The 19,344-nt window shown below is 40.6% G+C and overlaps 1 protein-coding gene across 4 annotated transcripts in view; it reads right to left on the bottom strand.

Moving 5' to 3' along the window:
• The window catches only part of DCDC1 (doublecortin domain containing 1), a 434,351-nt gene that overhangs the window by 224,623 nt on the left and 190,384 nt on the right, over positions 1-19,344 (bottom strand). For all 4 annotated transcript variants that reach the window (XM_045012463.1, XM_045012462.1, XM_045012461.1 and 1 more), the window contains exons 11-12: positions 16,011-16,112; positions 3,786-3,952 (exon numbers count right to left, since the gene is read on the bottom strand). In XM_045012463.1, the coding sequence (XP_044868398.1) occupies positions 3,786-3,952; positions 16,011-16,112 (269 nt within the window). The remainder of the gene's footprint in view (positions 1-3,785; positions 3,953-16,010; positions 16,113-19,344) is intronic.

Raw genomic sequence — 19,344 nt, forward strand, 5'->3', positions numbered from 1 at the left:
CAGGTAATCATCTAAGGATAACTGGAGAACACGGCTACCACTCTGAAACCTGAAAACTGAAGATTAATGTTCATGAACAATAACTAAATAATATAAATATATTTTGATAAAACAGAGACAAATTATGTATTATTTTGTCAAAATACAATAATAAATACTAGTTTGTTTAATTAGCTGAACCTTAATGGGAAAAATCCAATGAGGTCTGTGATCAATAGATCAACCTTTAAACTGATGTATTCCTTTATACGTCTCATAGTTGTAAGCAACATTACACTAAAATCTAATAAAGCATGAATAACTTACACATTTATACTCTTATTAGTAAAGTTTCTTTTAAAGGCACACAGTCAACTTTTAAAATCCTATTTCCATATTAATATTTTTACTTACAAGTAACAGCTAGAATAGAAAAAGTAAATTGAAATATATTAGAGATAAATATATTTTCTCTCTTTCTTTTCTAATTTGTTTACTTTGTGCATTTGATAGCACTTTTGTATATTCATAGTTTCATTGTTTCCACTGTACAGTCAATCAATTTCCCATTGTTCATTTGGGTCTTTTACACAGCAACAAGGGAAAAAACACATTCAGATAATCAGAGATCCTAGCTAAGGGTCCTTGGTTTGTATGGTGTTTTTTTTTAATATAAGTATTCAGGGGGCAGGTCAAATTCACTAAAATGCTTTTATTTCATTTTAGTGAAATTAACCAATTGTGAGTTGTCAATGTCACTTTAAACAAAGAAAACAGTAATATGCTGAACAACAATTCTAAAAATGTGTCAAAACACACGTAAAATGAAATGTATGCTATTTGCATACTCTCCTAGTCTGCTTCTGAGGGAAGCACAAGTTTGAGAAATTAGAAAAAGCAAAATTATTTTTAAAATATAAATTTGAATTGTTATTTATCATGTTGTAGTTTATTATCCATTGTTATTGAAATTATTAAATACTCTACTCCATTAACTTAAAGCTGGCAATTTGAAGATGTATAAAAGAATGGCTAAGAGAAGCCATTTTCTGGAACATTCTCTAAAAACAATGGTTGTATTTTCTGTTTATTCCAAGAATGACCCCAGTGACAAGTTATCAGTTTTGGGTGAAACAGTTATATACAGGAATTATTTGTACAGAAATTTAATCTGTCATAATACATAGGAATAGTGAAATGTCATCAATAAACTACTCAATTACTTTTTCAGATCGTGCTGTACATCCAGAGACTTGCCATAAATCTGAAATAACCCTGTTCCCAGCAGAGTAGAAGTGTAAAGAATTAGTATTAAAAGAAAAAATAGATTTTTGTTTGCTAAAGGAAAAAATAGAGAATTTGAATAGTATTCATCACAAGACTGTATTCTTATCTGCTGCTGAATATGTATAAGTAAATATGAGTTCTATGCAAAACATTACATATGAAGTTTATATTATGTCTTGTATATTGTACAGTTTTCTGACTGCACAGCAAGTTTTATTATTACTATTGATAATATATTCTATGGCAGAGCCCAAAACCCCAGTCAGAATAGGAGTCTCATTGTGCTAGTGACGGTTCAAGCACAGATGTCAAAGAGAAGAAGATAAACAAACTGCTTCCTTGACAATAATCAATGGAAACAGTAAACTGTTTTAAAAGCTTGTAAAATCATGCTAAAATAGCTCATTAAGTTTCAAAATATAAGCCCCCCGAAAATCTCATAATAAAACAGTAAAACAGACTGAAGTATTGATAAATGACTATCTGATGAAGTGGGTTTTAGCCCATGAAAGCTTATGCTCAAATAAAATTGTTAGTCTCTAAGGTGCCACAAGGATTCCTCTTTTTTTTAATTCAATTATTGACTTCAATGGGAGTCTTCTTGGATGTGTCTCATAGTGTTTTACCAGTCTGAATACAAGAAATACTTAGCCCAAATAGTTAGAAAATGCCAACAGTAAGTCTGTGTTTTGTAAGATTCTAGAGAAATATCATGGCCTTGACTAGCTAAGAATTAGGAGCCAGATCTGAAAAGATATTTAGATGCTTAAAGATGTGGATAAGCATCTAATGGGACTCTCAAAAGCACCTAGGCACCTAACTCCCTTTGATTTCAATGGAATTTAGCCCCTGAGCACTTCTGATAATCCTGTTATGCACCTAATTGCATATTTAGGCACCTAAATACCTTTAAAAATATGGCCCTATGTGACTTATTCTCATTTAAAATCAATATTTCACATAATGTTATTCATTGGATTATTCTAATTTTCTCTTTCTTCTTCTTTATCACTTTGTCCATTTCAAAATAAAAAAATGATGTCACCATAGATTTAATTAAATTATTCACCTTTAATCTGCTTCTAAGTAACTACAAAAGGTACTTAGTAAACTATTCAATAATTGCTAGCACTTTGGAAGTTGTCACTGATTCCAAGTATGCAGCTGTATTCTAGTCACAATGTAATTAAATTGTCTTCAAGATTGCTAGTGATAAAACTCACAATATCTTTAGCAAGTATTCTGTAAATTATTTGGGCTAAAACATGTTTAAGTACTTTTTATTTAAAAATCTGTTGAAACCTGGAACAGATTTTCTGCAATGTGTTAAACATGTTGCACATTATCTTCAAATCAGTGTTCCAGGTATTCTTTACACTTTTGAATTTACAGTAAGTTTACTGCATTAACATCACAGTCTCTCACTACTTTGGCTTAGTTACGATCAAAATAATTCTCTAGCTCTTGTATTTTTCACAGGCTAATGAACAAAACTGGATTACTAAACACCATATATTTAAAATGCTCTTTCAGCATTTTATCGCTGTATTGATTTGCAATTACCAACCATAATGATTGTTCAATTTTTCTGAACAAAAATGATCAAAAATCCTAAACTCGATTCTACCTGGTTATAGTTTAACTACAAGAAAGCATCAAATTATATTAACTTAATTGAGAAAGTAATCTTCAATTGCTAATACAGTACAACAATTAGCTTAGGGTCCTTGACAACCAGTTTTAGACATGATCCCAGATGTGTCCTGTCAATACACATAATTTCACAATAATTCAACAAGATCTCAACAGGCTAGCACAGCAGTGAATAAATTTGTAGTGCAGCCACTTTTCCCTCAGGAAATAAGATTTTTTTTCTAGGTATTAACAAATCTAAAAATGTAAGCACTCCTCAAACATCTCCAGAAATTATTAGGAGATAACACAACCAAAGTATATCCCTTTTAAAAAACTTTGGTAGGCCAGTCTTTACAAGCTTTACCAATTTATCTTTCACTCTACCATCATTGGTGCTTAAGAGGTTAAGACTTTATTTGTGAAAACAGAGAGAGGTAGTGGGGAATCATGTTGTCTACTGCTTCATAAATCTTGCTTAAGATCCTTTTCAATTACCATCCATTTCTCCTTTAAAAAGGGACAAAAAAATAGAGGAGTGGAAACAGGTCAGGGCAGTCTGTGACAATGACAGTGTGATGGGCTTGGACCCCCTGTGGTGTTTCCATCTGCTATCATTAAGGTGACTATTCAGACATGAAAAAATCCCTCTTGCTGTGCTGACAGGCAGACATCAAGAACTATGACAAGGCATTAAGACAGAAAGTCAGAGACAGAGATGTCATATTCCACAAACAATACTGCCTCAAACAAGACCTCTGAAATTTTCTTGGAATTTAAAATAAAAATAAAAGGGGTTTTACCTAGAGGTTATCAAACTTCCTCTTACATTAGTTTGACAACAAAAAGATTGCTGACTGTCACACAGATAAACATTTAGCTCTTACCTGTAATCTTTACCATAAGAAACCCAAATTTTTTGCTCATTCTTCAGTAAAAGTGGGTTTTTAATTTCTTGTCCTTTCTCATCAAAAAGCCGGGCAGGAATAAGATTGAGGCCTGTTGGTTTGAAGTCTGCTGAATATTGTAGTTTTTCATGAATCATATGCAGCAGCTGGCAAGGACAAAGCAAACAAATAAAGAAACTAAAAATGTAAACATCTGTAATAAATTGTTTGTACTCCATAACAAATGAAGTCCAAACAAATGATAATTAAATTCATATAGAATGTTAAAAGAAGTGTGAAATGACTGCAATGTTTATCTCAGTGTAAAATAACAAAATGAGCACAGGCTTTTAACCGGCAGGGGGTGCAACAGGATTATGATTGAGCTCTGACCCTTTGGCACAGAAACTGAAAGCAGATGTGACAGTTGTACAGAACAAGCATTTAGCTTCTACATACTATAACAGCTCTCTTTATAAAGGTTATGTTTTCCTGCCCACATTTGGAGCTACATTTTGCTCATGTTTTTACTGAGCTTGTTCAAGTTTTACAATGACTGCTCTCCTCCCTCCTGCCAAACCATAGGTGATCGATAGCTAAACAATAATATTGCAAGCCTCATTTAACAATTTCTGTACTGTGTCTGTTAACTTGTCCCTGCCAGAATAGCCATAATTAGCACCTCTGTGAATATAAGATTTTTATGTATTGCATTGTTTCTTTTTCAGAAGTTGGTTCTCATCTCCATTTCTGAACTTTATTTGATTTTACATGACTGCACTTCCATCTTCATTTCTGCTGTGTAGTCAGGGCCTTTCCAAATTGCCATATCTTCAAGCTCAGCTCTGTGGCAAACATTACTGGACTGCAAATTCTGTGGGCAATTTGCCATTTCATGGCACAGTGATGGTTCCCCATAATATTGTAGTCACTTCATTCCACTCCCTCTCCCTTTTATCACTCTGCCTACAGAAAAGCACTTTCCCTGCACAGACACTCACGTTCTGTGTTCCTTGCCAGCTCCTGCCATTAAACGCAACATAGAATTGCTCCTTTAGCACCTATTGGAGACACTAAAGATCCATGCTCATTATGGAGGCAGGCAGGGGAAGCCAGAGCATGAGATAAAAGTTCTCAGTAACTGCTTATTCTTAATGCCAAATTATGCATTTCAGCACTTTTTGTTTTACTTGTTTTTTTAATGTAAGTGACTTGTAGCTGAATTATTGACCTGTCTGCCAGTTATCCTTAGGTACACATGAAATAAGCATCCAGAGATTGATTCTTATTTACACTGAAACTCCTTTTACACAGCTCTGGCACTGTAAAGAAGTCTTAATGTGGGAATAAATTATCTTTACACTTAATTTAAGGCCTCTCTACACTGCCAGAGGAATGTAATGGGTTTTTAGTGTTAAAGAGAATAAGGTCTTTAAAGTTTATTATATTTAACTTCTGTCTGCTGTTTTAACATAAAAGTCTAAAGTTATTCACAGAACTACAGAAACTGCAGTCTCCTCTGCAAAAACTCATAGGATTCATGAACTGGATGCAGTAGGGGCATTGAAGTCTACAGCATTTAAGTCGTTCTTCTAAGAGAAGATGCTGCTCTATTTAAGAGCAATTTGGAGTGGTCTCTGGTTGTGCTGGAGAGGTGAACAGTGAGTACAGATAATTTAACATGACAAAATGCTTAGACATTGGCATGGACACTTTGCCTTAAGTGTAGATACAAAGCCTGTGTGTACAGATACTGCAAGCCTCCTAGCACAGAAATAAATTGCAGTGTAGACAGCGAGGCACTGATTACACAAGAAGAGTAAAGACAGACTCCTCCACACAGGAGGCAGGATAAATGAGATGAGGGAAGCCACATGATGCATGAAACATGGAAACATACCCTCTCGCCATGCAACATTGTGCTCTGGACACATGCCTAAACTACCACTGTGTTATAGGGACATCACATTGGACCCTTTTTAATGCAGCAACTGCACTGGAACCCACCAAAATTAATACAAATGTTATTTAACCCCCAAAATTGGAATTTCAGGGATGCAGGATGGAAGGTGAAAAAAAAAACCCATACAGCAGTTTGCCAATTTTGCATGGGAAAAATCCCTTTCAGATTCCAAACAAAATTCAGGGATCAGCCTAGTTCCCAACATTATAAGTTATCAAGCTCACCAGATAAGGAAAGGGTGAAGGGGATGGGTTTGGAACAGAGTCCAAAATGGCTTCTCGACAGCAGCAACAAACGGAATCCCCTCCCTCCCACCACCAGGCAAGACACAATCAGATGACCCATCATGGCCCACTGGCCAATGGCAGCAGAAGTGGGCAGAACTGTCTCCATTACCTGGATACCATGTGGCAGAGAGGGAAGGCAGTGGGAATAAGGGAGGGTGGAGGGAAACAAGAAAGAAGTGGCACCTTTCCCCTCATCTATATACACATGCTGCAGGCCATCAGGAGCGGGAGGAACAGAGGTGAAAGTAGGCGGGTACGGTCAGGTACAGCGTATCAGCAAGAGCCGGTATGCTGCGCCAGCCCGGCCCGGCTTCCCCAGGCTGGAGATTTAAAGAGCCCGGGCTCCCTGCAGCGGCCGGAGCCCAGAACCCTTTAAATCGCCTCCTGAGCCCCACTGCCGGAGCCCTGGGGTAGCAGCAGCAGGGCTCCGGCAGTGATTTAAAGGGCCCGGGGCTCCAGTGGGGCTCGGGGGCACTTTAAAGGGTCTGGGACTCCCTGCAGCGATCGAAGCCCTGGGCCATTTAAATCACAGCTTTAGCCCGGCTGCTGGAGCCCCGGGGTAGAGGCGGCAGGGCTCTGTCGGCGATTTAAAAGTCCCAGAGCTCTGCTGCGGTAGCAGCGGCCAGAGCCCCTGGGGCTCTGCAACTGGTAGCTCCAGGGGTGATTTAAAGGCCCCGGGGCTCCTAGCCGCAGCCCCGGGGCCTTTAAATCTTGATTTAAAGGCTCCGCCTCTTCCAGTTGAGGTCACACCTCTTCCGGTTTAGGCCATGCCCCTGCTCAGGACTCCAGCATACCAGTAAGTCCTTTAACTTACTTTCACCCCTGGGGAGGAAGAACTAGGGGATCATGTGTAGCACCACTTCATCTGCTCATGCTTGAGCTCTCCCCCTCCCTGCCCACCTGGTGAGGGCAGAGAAGAGTGTCCTCATTGTCCTGGGCCATCAAAGACACACCCTGGCTAGTGAATTACAATGGTTATTATAGTACACTTGGTTTTGTTACTGTAGTACAATATATATAATGCGAATCATTTTGATGTTCACATTTATCACATTTATCAATGTGAACATCAAAATGATTCGCATCAAAATGTAAACCCACATTTTACTGATATAATGCAAAAATCCTACAGTGTTCCTATACTACAGTATTGGTAATATTAATATAAACAAAGTAGATTGTTTAATTTCTAAAAGAGTTAAATTACATCTCCTTAACTGCAGGCATAGAATCTTGGTCACTTGGTTGTTCCTAGCTGGGATTATTATCCTCAGAAAAGTAAGATTGACATGAAGGGAAATGTATGGACTGTTAATGGGATACTGCATTTTAATATCTAGTCCAAAAACTTGTTTAACTATTTGTTTCCATTCAATCATTTGCTTTCAGTCCAGATGGATAGCAACAAAAAAACTATTACAAATTTTACCAATTTATCACAAAAGTGTTTTAAAAGAATTGACTGAGGAGCTCCCAAACATTGATACTGATTTTTAACAAATCTTAGAATGCTGGGGAAATACCAGAGGACTGGAAATAAATCTAATGTGCTAATAATTTTAAAAGGGTAAATGGGATGATTAGGGTAACGATAAGGAAGTTAGCCTGACACCGGATCCTGGGAAAAATCATGGAAAGACTGATATGAGATATTAACAGTGAAGAATTAAAGAATGGGAGCATAATTAATGTCAATTGAGATGGCTCCATAGTTAGGTTGACAAGTTTACCTTCCCTGGGCTGAACCTGGAATCACAGGAGATCCTAAGTCTCAGTGATGCTGGAAAAGGAAGGAGGGCTTGAGTGCATGGCAAGAGGCTGCCCAGGGTGTCTCAGTAAAAGCTGATGGATGGACGAAAGGATGGGCATGTGCGTGTGTACACACACACGCACACAGAAATGGTGAGGAATCTGGCCAAAGCCAAGCAGAAACACCTATGCAAGGAGCCTGGGTCACAAAATGGAGGAACTAGAACTACTGGTGCAGGAAGTGAAACCAGATATTATAGGAATCTGGCCAAAGCCAAGCAGAAACACCTATGCAAGGAGCCTGGGTAACAAAATGAAGGAACTAGAACTACTGGTGCAGGAAGTGAAACCAGATATTATAGGAATCTGGCCAAAGCCAAGCAGAAACACCTATGCAAGGAGCCTGGGTAACAAAATGGAGGAACTAGAACTAGAACTACTGGTGCAGGAAGTGAAACCAGATATTATAGGGGTAAAAGAAACATGGTGGAATAGTAGTCATGACTGGAGAATAGGTACTGAAGGTTATGTGCTGTTCAGGAAAGAGAGAAATAAAGGTAAAGGTGGTGCAGTAGAATTGTATAGCAATGATGAGGTAGACTGTAAAGAAATTAAAAGTGAAGGCATGGATTAAAACAGAATCTATTTGGGTCAAAATCACTTTGGGGAAGAAAGCTACCAGAGGTTCCCCTGGGATAGTGCTTGGGGTGTGCTACAGACCCCCAGGATCTAGTTTGAATATGGATAGAGACTTCTTTAATGTTTTTAATGAAATAAATACTACTGACAATTGTGTAATTATAGGAAACCTTAAATTTCCAGATATACATTGGAGGACAAGTGCTACTAATAGTAGGGCCCAGCTTTTCTTCGATGTGATAGCTGACAGATTTCTTCACCAAACAGTCACCCACCCAACAAGAGTTGATGCCAACTTAGATTTGGTATTGGTGAGTAGTGAAGAACTGGTCTGTAGGGGACAGCCTTGGTTCGAGTGATCAGAACTGATTCAGTTTAAACTAAATGGAAGCAGGGCCGCCCAGAGGATTCCGGGGGCCCGGGGTCTTCGGCGGCGGGGGGCCCTTCCGTTCCGGGACCTGCCGCCAAAGTGCCCCGAAGACCCGCGGCGGGAGCCCCCCGCCGCCGAATTACCGCCGAAGTGGGACCCGCCGCCGAAGCGCAGCCCGGTCTTCGGCGGTAATTCGGTGGCGGGGGGGGGCCCGAGGGGGGGCCCCCGCCGCGGGCCTTCGGGGCACTTTGGTGGCGGGTCCCGGAACAGAAGGGGCCCCCCGCCGCCGAAGACCCCGGGCTGCGCTTCGGCGGCGACGGCGGGTCCCGCTTCCCCCACGCCCCGGCCCCAGCCTCTTACCCGAGCGCGTCTCCGGCGGGGCCTGAGCTCGGTCCCGCTCAGAGCCGCGTGGTGAGGGGGCGGGGCTGGGAGCTCCTCGCCGAGCGGAGGCAGCTGCCCCGCCCCCTCCCTACGCCGCTCTGAGCGGGGCGGGGCTCAGGCCCCGTTGGAGCTCCCAGCCCCGCCCCCTCACCACGTGGCTCGGATCGGGGTGGGGCTCAGGGGCTCCGCCGGTGACTCGGTGCTTGATGCGCTGAGGCTCCAGGAGAGGGGCGGAGGCGGGAGCCTCCGCTCTTCTCTTGGGGGCCCCGAGGAGCCCGGGGCCCGGGGCAAATTGCCCCCTTTGCCCCCCCCCTCTGGGCGGCCCTGAATGGAAGGATAAACAACAATAGATCTTCAACTAGGGTCCTTGCAGGTGGTATCTGAAGTCTGCATCCCAAGCAGGGGGGAAAATTCATAGGGGAGGGTTGCAGATCAAGCTGGATTACAAGCATCTCAAGGTCATTAAGAGAAAGCAGAAATCCTACAAAGAATAGAAGATGGGATGGATCATGAAGGAAAGCTACCTCTTGGAGGTCAGAAAGTATAGGGGGAAAGTGAGAACTGCCAAAAGCCAAGCAAAGTTGGACTTAGCAAAGGGAATTAAAACTAATATTAAAAAAGTTCTATAGCCATATAAATAAATAATAATTAAAAAAAAAAAGGAAAGACGTTGGGAAACTGCCTACAATGGCATGTAGCTGATCTGTAACTGCTAGTAGCAAATATCCCCAGTGGCTGGTGATGGGACACTAGATGGCGAAGGCTCTGAGTTACTACAGAGAATTCTTTCCTAGGTGTCTGGTTGTTGGGTCTTGCCAGAATGTGCAGGGTCCAACTGACCACCATATTTGGGGTCAGGAAGGAATTTTCCCATGGATCAGATTGGCAGAGACGCTGTGGGGTTTTTTGCCTTCCTTTGCAGCATGGGGCACAGGTCAATTGCAGGTTTAAACTAGACTGAATGGTGAATTCTCTGTAACCCAGGGTTTCTCAAACAGGGGTTGCCAATAGTATAGGGAAAGCCCCTGGCGGGCTGGGCCGGTGTGTTTACCTGCCCTGTCTGCAGGTCCGGCCGATCGCGGCTCCCACTGGCCACGGATTGCTGCTCCGGGCCAATGGGAGCTGCTAGAAGCGGCAGCCAGTAAGTCCCTCAACCCATGCCACTTCCAGCAGCTCCCACTGGCCTGGAGCAGCGATCCGCAGCCAGTGGGAGCCGCGATTGGCCAGACCTGTGTACAGGGCAGGTAAACATACCGGCTCAGCCCGCCAAGGGCTTTCTCTACACTAGCAGTTTGAGAAACCCTGCTGTAGCCTGAAGTCTTTAAATCATGATTTGAGGACTTAAGTAACTCTGCCAGAGGTTATGGGTCTATTACAGGAGTAGGTGGGCAAGGTTCTGTGGCCTGCAATGTGAAGGAGGTCAGACTAGATGATCATAATGGTCCCTTCTGGTCTCCAAGTCTATGATTCTATGAGTCTATGATGCATGCAGGACAGTCTGTTTTTTTCCCAGCCAAAGATAGGAGTTAGCTGGGCTGAGGGGAACTTACAAAAGCCAACAAGGAAAGATGAAGGTGTAAGAAAGACCCAGGGGTAGAGGCCGTTTTTTTTTAACCCTTTACTCTACATGCTTTGTATCTTTGGGGGAAGGAATAAAAATTCAATAAATAATGCTTTGTTTTGAAGACACTGTTTTCCAATCACTTTAATCAATTTGCTCGGCACAAGTACCAACTGAAGCTGGGCCTGTGGCATTAATATGGTTGGGAAACCAGAGTGATTGGATCATGTCATACTGCCCAGTGTGAAGTGCAGGAAGCTAAGGATATCCTGTAAGGGGTGCAGTACAGAAGGACTAAAAGGGGGGTAAGGTGCAGATCACTCTGTATCCATTACAGGGTGTTTCTAATAGGGTCCTGCAGAGTTCTATTATTAGCCCATTGTTATTCAATATTTTTAGCAATTATTTGGAAGAAAATAAAAAATCATTGCTGATAAAAATTTGCCAATGACACAAAAATTGGTGGAGCAGTAAATAAAGATAGTGACAAGTCAGTTTACCGAGCAATCTGGATGATTTGGGAACCTGAGCTCATTTCAAAAGTATGCGTTTTAATGCATACATCCAGGGGTGAAAGTTGGCTGGTATGGGCCGGTACGGTGTACCGGTAAGAAGCCTGTACCAGCCCCTATGCAGCCAGTGCATTAATGTCGCTGCCCCTTTTGCCCCCCCCACCACCACCCCATTGGCAGCCGTGCCAGTAGGGTCCTTACTGCCAGAGCCGCCAATGGGGGAGGGACAAAAGGGGCAGTTGCCCCAGAGCCAGTAATTTAAAAGGGCCCAGGGCTCCAGGCCGCCGCTGCCACTAGCGTAACAGTGGCCAGAGCCCCACGCCCTTTTAAATCACCACCGGCGCCCCAGACAACACGGGCCAGGTAGCGTGGATGGGCTGGCTGGAGGAGGTTGACCCCCCCGCCCCACCCCTTTTGCCCGAGGCCCAGAGCTGGGCCCCCGTACCGGTAAGTGTTTAATATTACTTTCTCCCCTGCATACATCTATGAACAAAGAATACAGGCCATAGTAACAGGATGGAGGATTGTACTCAGTAAAGCAGTGACTCTGAAAAAGAGTCATCCTGGATAATCACTGCACATGAGCTCGTAATGGGATGATCTGGTTCAGAGCTAATGTGATCCTTGGAAACAGAAGCAGGAATATCAAAGAACAGAGAGGTGACAGTATCTATGTATAAGGCACTAGTGAGACAATATTGTGTCCAGTTCTGGCATCCACATTTCAAAAGGGGTTAAAAAAAGAGCTACAAGAATGATTCAAGGTTTGGAAAATCTGCTTATAGTGAGAGGCTAAAGGAGCTCTAATTAAATTACCCAAGAGAAGATTAATAGCTGATTTGATCACCGTCTATAAATACTTACATGTGGAGATGATTTCTGATATTAAAGGGTTCTTTAATCTATCAGACATACATACAACAAGGTCCAATGTTTGGAAGCTGAAGTTAGACAAATTCAGACTAGAAATAAGGCACATTTGTAACAGTGAGGGTAATTAACTAGTTAAACAACTTAGCTAATGATATGATGGATACTCTCACTTGAAGTCTTTAAATCAATTAATGTCTTTCTAAAAGATATGCTGTAGCTCAGGGGTGGGCTAACTTTTTGGCCTGAGGGCCACATCTGGGAATAGAAAATGTATGGCAGGCCATGAATGCTCAGAAAATTGGGGTTGGGGTGTGGGAGGGGGAGTGGGCTCTGATTGGGGGTGTGGCCTCGGGGTGGGGCCAGAAACGAGGACTTCAGAGTGCGGGAGGGAGCTCTGAGCTGGGGCGGGGCAGTGGGGTGCGGGAGGGAGGTGAGGGCTCCGGCTGGGGGTGCCATGCCACAGCTTCTCAGAGCCGCGTGGAGCGGCCACCAACCTTGCTCCTTGGCTGGAGCACCGGAGCGGGGCAAGCTCCAGATCCCACTGCCCAGCAGCAGCTCGAGGGCCGACTTAAAACCGTTGGTGGGATAGATCAGGCCCATGGGCCGTAGTTTGCCCACCTCTGCTGTAGCTCAACCAGAAGTTATGGGCTTGAAGTAAGAATTACTGGGTGAAATTCTATTACTTGTGTTATGCAGCTCAGACTGTATTATCATAATGGTCCTTTCTGTCTTTAAAATCTATGAATTTTTAACAACTGGTGATGATGCTTGAAGTGAATCTCAGTTAAATGAGTTGCTACTTTCAGTCCAAGTGCTATGAAAGGAGTATTCAGGTGATAAGACTACCATCACAACTTCACACTCGAGGCCCAGTGTCTGTCCTAGCAACGTTCACAGCCCTAGGGTAGCCAGGTCACTGGCTGCCACCAATATTATAACACTGTGTCATGCAGCACAGCTCTGAGCCCATCTAACAGATGCAATACTTCAATACTGTACTTAACACAGTGCTGTAAGCCAGCAAACTGTGTACACTAGGGTTCCGAATGTTGCTAACACTGACACAGCTGAACGAGTTTTAGCAGTAGTAGGAATTTTTTAAGTATCTCCTAGTGAAGTCAGACCCTTGTTGGCAGCCTTAGCAAAGAGGTCAAGAAATATATGTGTATTTGCAGTGAATTTACCTCTCACCCACAAAATAGGACCAAAGAATTGTGGCAAGGCACTGCCAGTATCACATCTTAAATTTACTACAAATACATCTTCTCATAACAGACAAATCCTCTGTCTGGGACATGATTGTTCAATTACCATGCCCATAGCAAAGACGCATCCATTTGTAGAATTCTTAGTGCCCCACATATTCCTCTCATATGATCCTGGGAACTACATCATAGCCAAATATCAGGAACTTCCAAGACTTGTAAGAACCCTAATCAATTAGAAAAATATTAAATTACGTACATGGATCAGAATAAACAAGATCAGAGGATTCTTCTGTTATAAGAAGACATTTATAGTAAGATCAAATTGGCTATTTTCACACAGAGGGAATCCTCTGGCGTGGGAATTGATAGTTGGAGATTACAGTGAGCAGTCCAACCATGAAGAACAGTGGGAGGAAAGAGCAGCATGAACTAAAGGAACAGTGAGGAATGGCAGTCTGGAGGACCTATTGATCAAATGCAGCATTTGAAGAAGAAGCCATATCCACTTTGTAATGTTTGGTGAAAGAACATAGATGTTGCCAAGTAGCTGCACTGCAGATCTCCTCAAAAGATACTCTATTTGTTTTCCCCCAAGTGGTGCATACAGATCACGTTGAGTGCACTTGAAGGAGAAGATTTTCCAACTTTCTTGTAAGCTGCTAGAATGACCCATCTGGAGATGATCATATTTCACACTTTGAAGCGCTTTCTTTTCCAGTTGTAGGAAACAAAGTATATGATCACCTAAAGGCATTCCTGACACCTCTTGTTTACAGAAAATTGATGTTTCTCCTGGATTCTGTTGGAGACTACTTGCCTTGGGAGAAGTTTGACAAACATATGAGTGTCCCTTATTCCTGAGAAATGAAGTTGAGGTGATCTTTATCACAGCTGCATCCAACACAGGTTTTCCTTAAATTAGTTTTTGCCACCACCTCAGGGACCTCTGGACTGGGATGAGTTGCAAAGATTGGTGATTAAAGTCCCTATTATGATCCCACTTGAAGAGGATCAGGACTTGTAATGGTGTCATATGTAGAAAGGCCGACTGGACTATAGCTGCACCGGATACTACCAGGCCTAACTGGTGGAGTGCTTCCCAAGTAGCAGTCTGTGGATTAGAGAGCTTAGGTTGTTCATTCTGAGAGCCTGATCTAAAGGGAGCAGAAGCAGTGGACTGGGGCTATGTCTCAATTCTCATGTATATGTAGGAGAAGCCTGGAGGGCACCAAGAAGCCTACTAATGGCTGCTTTTGTAGCAATAGTGAACATGGTAACCCTCCAGTCAGTTATTAAATTAGATGATTCTCTGTTTGTGAACAATTAGATTATCACCTCCAGAACTACCAAGCAAATGTCTTTCACAAAAACTACATTCCCTTATAAATAACACAATTGAAAATACCTAAACATATTGTTACTCTAGTCTCAAGGTCAATTTATGGTCATAATACCATCACTTAGAACTCATAGAGTGCTTAATATTGTCAAAGTGTTGTACAAACAACAGGACAAATACTTAGCTCCAAACAAAGCTCCATTGACTTCAATGGAACAATGTGAGTGTACACTATATCTAAGAATTGTTAAATCCCCTCATACCCTATGAGACAGATAAACTAACGTATAGTTGACATTATGCATGATCACAAACCGTTACACTTTTTTTAGCATGGTAGAGATGACAAACAACCAGAAATATATATGTGCAGCTTGTGTAAATGCTACAAGTTATATTATTTCTACATTATTAACATACTGCTATTACTTCGTTTTATAAGGGATCACACATGTTGACAGTTACAGTATGTACCAAAAAACAACTGATTGAGAATAGACAAGTACAAGATTTAGTGATCATTTTTAGCTGAGAAAAATCATAAATGTATAAGATAGACAGACAGAAAAAATGACCGGGTGGTATTGCATTTAGAAATCCTAGTGAGTTTTGGTGGGGTTGTAAAATTATTGACATAATAGCACAGTTCATAGACACTCTGTATGAAAGCATCTGCAAGAGGGTACAAACTATTCCACAAAGGAGCCAAATAGAATGGAAGTTCTGAACTTGAACGCACAACACAACAGGGTGTTAAATGGTCTTTCAGGTAGGACAGAGATTTTGCACATACTGATTCTGTTAGAAACCACTTTGTTTGTACAAGGACTAAACGAGGGTAATACTGCAAGGGATAAATCCACTGGTTCCTACTCAAGATCAGGCTGCTAATAGAAGTAGATAAACCCAGCATGTTTGGTCTACTAATGATTTACAGGCTAGAAATGCCAGTATAAGCAGGCATCAGTAAGTAACCCGTTTCCCTGTAAAGGTGATCAGATGCATGGATGTTGTCAATCTTCTTCGGAGAGCCCTTCCTTTGTGTAAATGTCATCATTATATCTCAGAATTCTGAGTTCAGATAGTAGTATATCATTAATGCAGGGAAATGTCTACAAATAAGCATGGGGAAAGTATAAATCTATGCTGCATAATAGTCTGGGGTATACTGCTAAACCTCAGAGTCTGAGATATAGGGAGAAGATACTTAGGGTCTATAGCATTCTCAATACTCACCAACCAAAACTACAAGAGTCCAACTTTTCTGAACAAAAATTGAAATATTTTCATTCTTAATATTTTTATTGCTTAATACTTTAGGATAAAAAGTGATCTAAACTTACCCTATCCATCATAACACTGGGTTGATTCCTACAGTTATTCTCCATCTCTTTTTTGTTGATATAAACTAGGATCTCCCCTGTGTCTTTGCCATTTTCATATACCTGAAAAATAAGTATTTACATTCAAGTTAATTGTGCTATAGAAACCAACAAGGTATTGGTAGCCACTGATTCTGTCCCTAACACTCTGGGTTACATTACTGAGAACTTTCAACATTTCTTTGAAGCTTCTTCTTCATTTTAATTAAAGGCCAGGAGGGATTGGGACAACATCAATGGCTGTCACCAAAGACTGAAAAAGATAATATGATCACTTGAAAATTTAGTTCACGTCTATGCACTGTATTAATATTTGGGCCAGTGAGCTTGGGGAAAAATATAGGGGTTTTTTGCCTATACATTGGAAGGATGGTTAATAACTTTGAGTAAAATTTTCAAAAGTGTGTAAATGATAGGAGCCATAGTCCTATTGAAAATTAATTGGATTGAGGTTCGTAAATCACATAAGTAATTTTGTAAATTTTACGTTTTCTCTTTCAAATATTAAACTCTACAGCAAATACATTTTATAGACAGAATTTCCCAGGCTGGTGCTTTAGTATAAAAACTGATGCAAAACACAGACAGTATGAAGTTCAGAGTTTTTTCTACACAAATTATGTAACACAAGTAACATTGAAATCCAAAGCATTTCAGCTTGTCTTCTAAGAGAGGGTGCTCCCATAAATGGGGTCAATTCTGGCTGGTTTCTGGTAGCACTAGCGAGTGCTGTTAGCCTGGAATATAAACAGGTATTTACATTTTCAGTGAGGAGATTCACTTGACATTCTACTGCTGTCTTCCCACATTTTCAAGTGTTATGTATAGAATTTTAGGCATATTTACATTGGGCAAAGAACTGAGTATGGACAAAACTTTATATTTGATTCAGACATAGGTAAAATGCATGTCTAACAATCTGACAGTACAGAATTTGGCTGTGTTAGAACTACAGCTAAGTGAATACTGCAAAAAACATTCTGCAAATATTCAAATGCTTGTTGTGTTCACACCCCCTTTGTACTTATTTTCTATGAATATCTGAGCAAATGAGTTTATTGACAGAAATGTTTATAAAGAGAGCACATTTTAAATGAATCTTAGAAAATGTTGAAATCATATTCCAGAGTTCATGTAACAGAAATGTGATTTACCATTGCTTACACTTGTCCAGTCAGGGTATGGTATACGGTATTACCTGTATGTCCAGTCAAAACTAACAGTTTTGTGCACAATCTACAGACCATCAATTACTTGCAGAAATTATTTTGCAAATAAATTTTAAGAATAAAAAATGAGAGAATGGTAAGTAAGTTGCAAACTATTCTGTTTCACTGTGTTGAAGTTTGTTCACTGTCTAAGGTAAATGCAGCTAAATATATAATACAGCTTTACAGTATACAGTGGAATGCACACCTGTCCCTGAACAAATGCCATTGTGTTTTATGTTCAACAAGATAAAAAACAGACAATTCCTACAGGATGGATCCACTCAAGCAGAATGCCATACAACTTCTGGCTGCTGGAGATAGGCAAAAGGACACTCCATTCTTGGAGCAAGAGAAAAACAGGAGAAGGAAACTGTATGCATAATATAAGGTATTTCCTTTTGTCAAAAGACCCCTTCTGTGTTCCTAGAATGTCTATGACAACAAAGCAGTCATTTAACTTTGCCTCTAATCTGATACACCCAGAAAGAAGGGTAGAAAATAGTGGGAACTATTGTATTGGAATAATATTATAACTCTAGTTTACAGGGAAATTATTTTGTAATCTAATTACAGAGGATTGAGAGTTATTTGGTGAGGGTTATTGTGTTTCATAAAATGTATTGCTATAGGTTCCATGCAGCTAGAGCCCTGTCTAGGACTGAACAGAAAGGAAAAGAGAATGACAAACTCAAAAGATAAAAATATATTTGATTATTTTGGTTGATTTCATGTTGATTATTTTCCTCTATGATACTGATAGCCTTTTATCGCTGCAATGCTGTCACTTTCTCTCTCTCTTTAAACTGGTGCCAAAAGAGTAAATAGAGCATTTCAAATGTCTATACTCTGTGAGAACAGTGGGAGCGATTTTATTTTACATCACATTACAAATTATAGTTACCACCCTGTCACTAGAGTTCCTCTCTTATAAATATGTTACACTTCACTAAAGTCACATACGTCCAAACCAATCTAATACTACTATACTGTATCCTAGGTTGGAACGAAGTTCTCAGTCACGCACAAAGTAGTAAAATAAAATGGAGTTAATGATGAAAGCAACTATAAAAGTGAAATAATAAAAAAATAAAAAGTTAATGGCCATATCCACTTCATTATATACTGTAGTCCATTATCACTGGCTTTTGCTAAATTGAGGAATAGGAGGAATACGCTATAGATCTTGCTTTGTCTGACATTGTTAGAGTATCTGGAGATGCTAGACACCATGGAATAAAGCATCCCTAAAGAACAGCATGATGTTAGTGCCAGCTGCCAACCTGAGAGAAATCAGTGATGCTATTGGACAACATACAAGGCCCATATTAGTTCCCACCACCACCACTAAACAAACTGTTAAAAGTTCTGTTAAATTTCACAGTAGGTGTTACACTAAGGCACTGAGCAATACCTATTTCTATATTAGAGCCAAAACAATTTCCCACTAAGGTGCAGAGAAGCGTAGAGAGATATAATAACTCAAAGATGGAGGGAATGAAAATGAAAGGGCTGAACCTGTGGTTTACTGTCCCTTTGTATAAGAAAAACCAGGACCTCCTTTAAAAAAAATCCTGGCTGCTTAAGGCTATTTAGGAAATTTAAAACAACCCATTCTAGAGCCAGATATGACCATATTTCACTACTACATCAATCCACATGCTGAACACTAGCTTAACAGTTTTTATTTTGAGCTAATAAGAGGAGCCCATTAGCAACACAGAAAACAAACATTTCTGCCTTCTCACAGCTCTCCACCTTCTTCCCATCTCTGTATTTTTCCTTTCATCTGACAGCATTGGGAATGAATGTCAATTAGATAAAATTTAGTCAATTTCTAGCCAGTCACTTTTTATGTAATTAATTCAGGTCTTAAATTTATTCCGGTAATGTTTGTGTTAGCTACTTTCAACGCTGTTTGGTATCCATATGTGCAAAAGAAAACAGGCATTTCAACAGACAGCTATTCCTCTAGAGGACATCAATTCAGAAAAGTATTACAGCACATACTTAAATACATCCCTTTTCTAAACAGAATTTAAGCATATGTTTAAGATTAAGAATGTGCTTTAGTCCACTGATTCTAA

This window comes from Mauremys mutica, chromosome 4 (genome assembly GCF_020497125.1).
Source record: "Mauremys mutica isolate MM-2020 ecotype Southern chromosome 4, ASM2049712v1, whole genome shotgun sequence".
Classification (NCBI taxonomy): Eukaryota; Metazoa; Chordata; order Testudines; family Geoemydidae; genus Mauremys; species Mauremys mutica.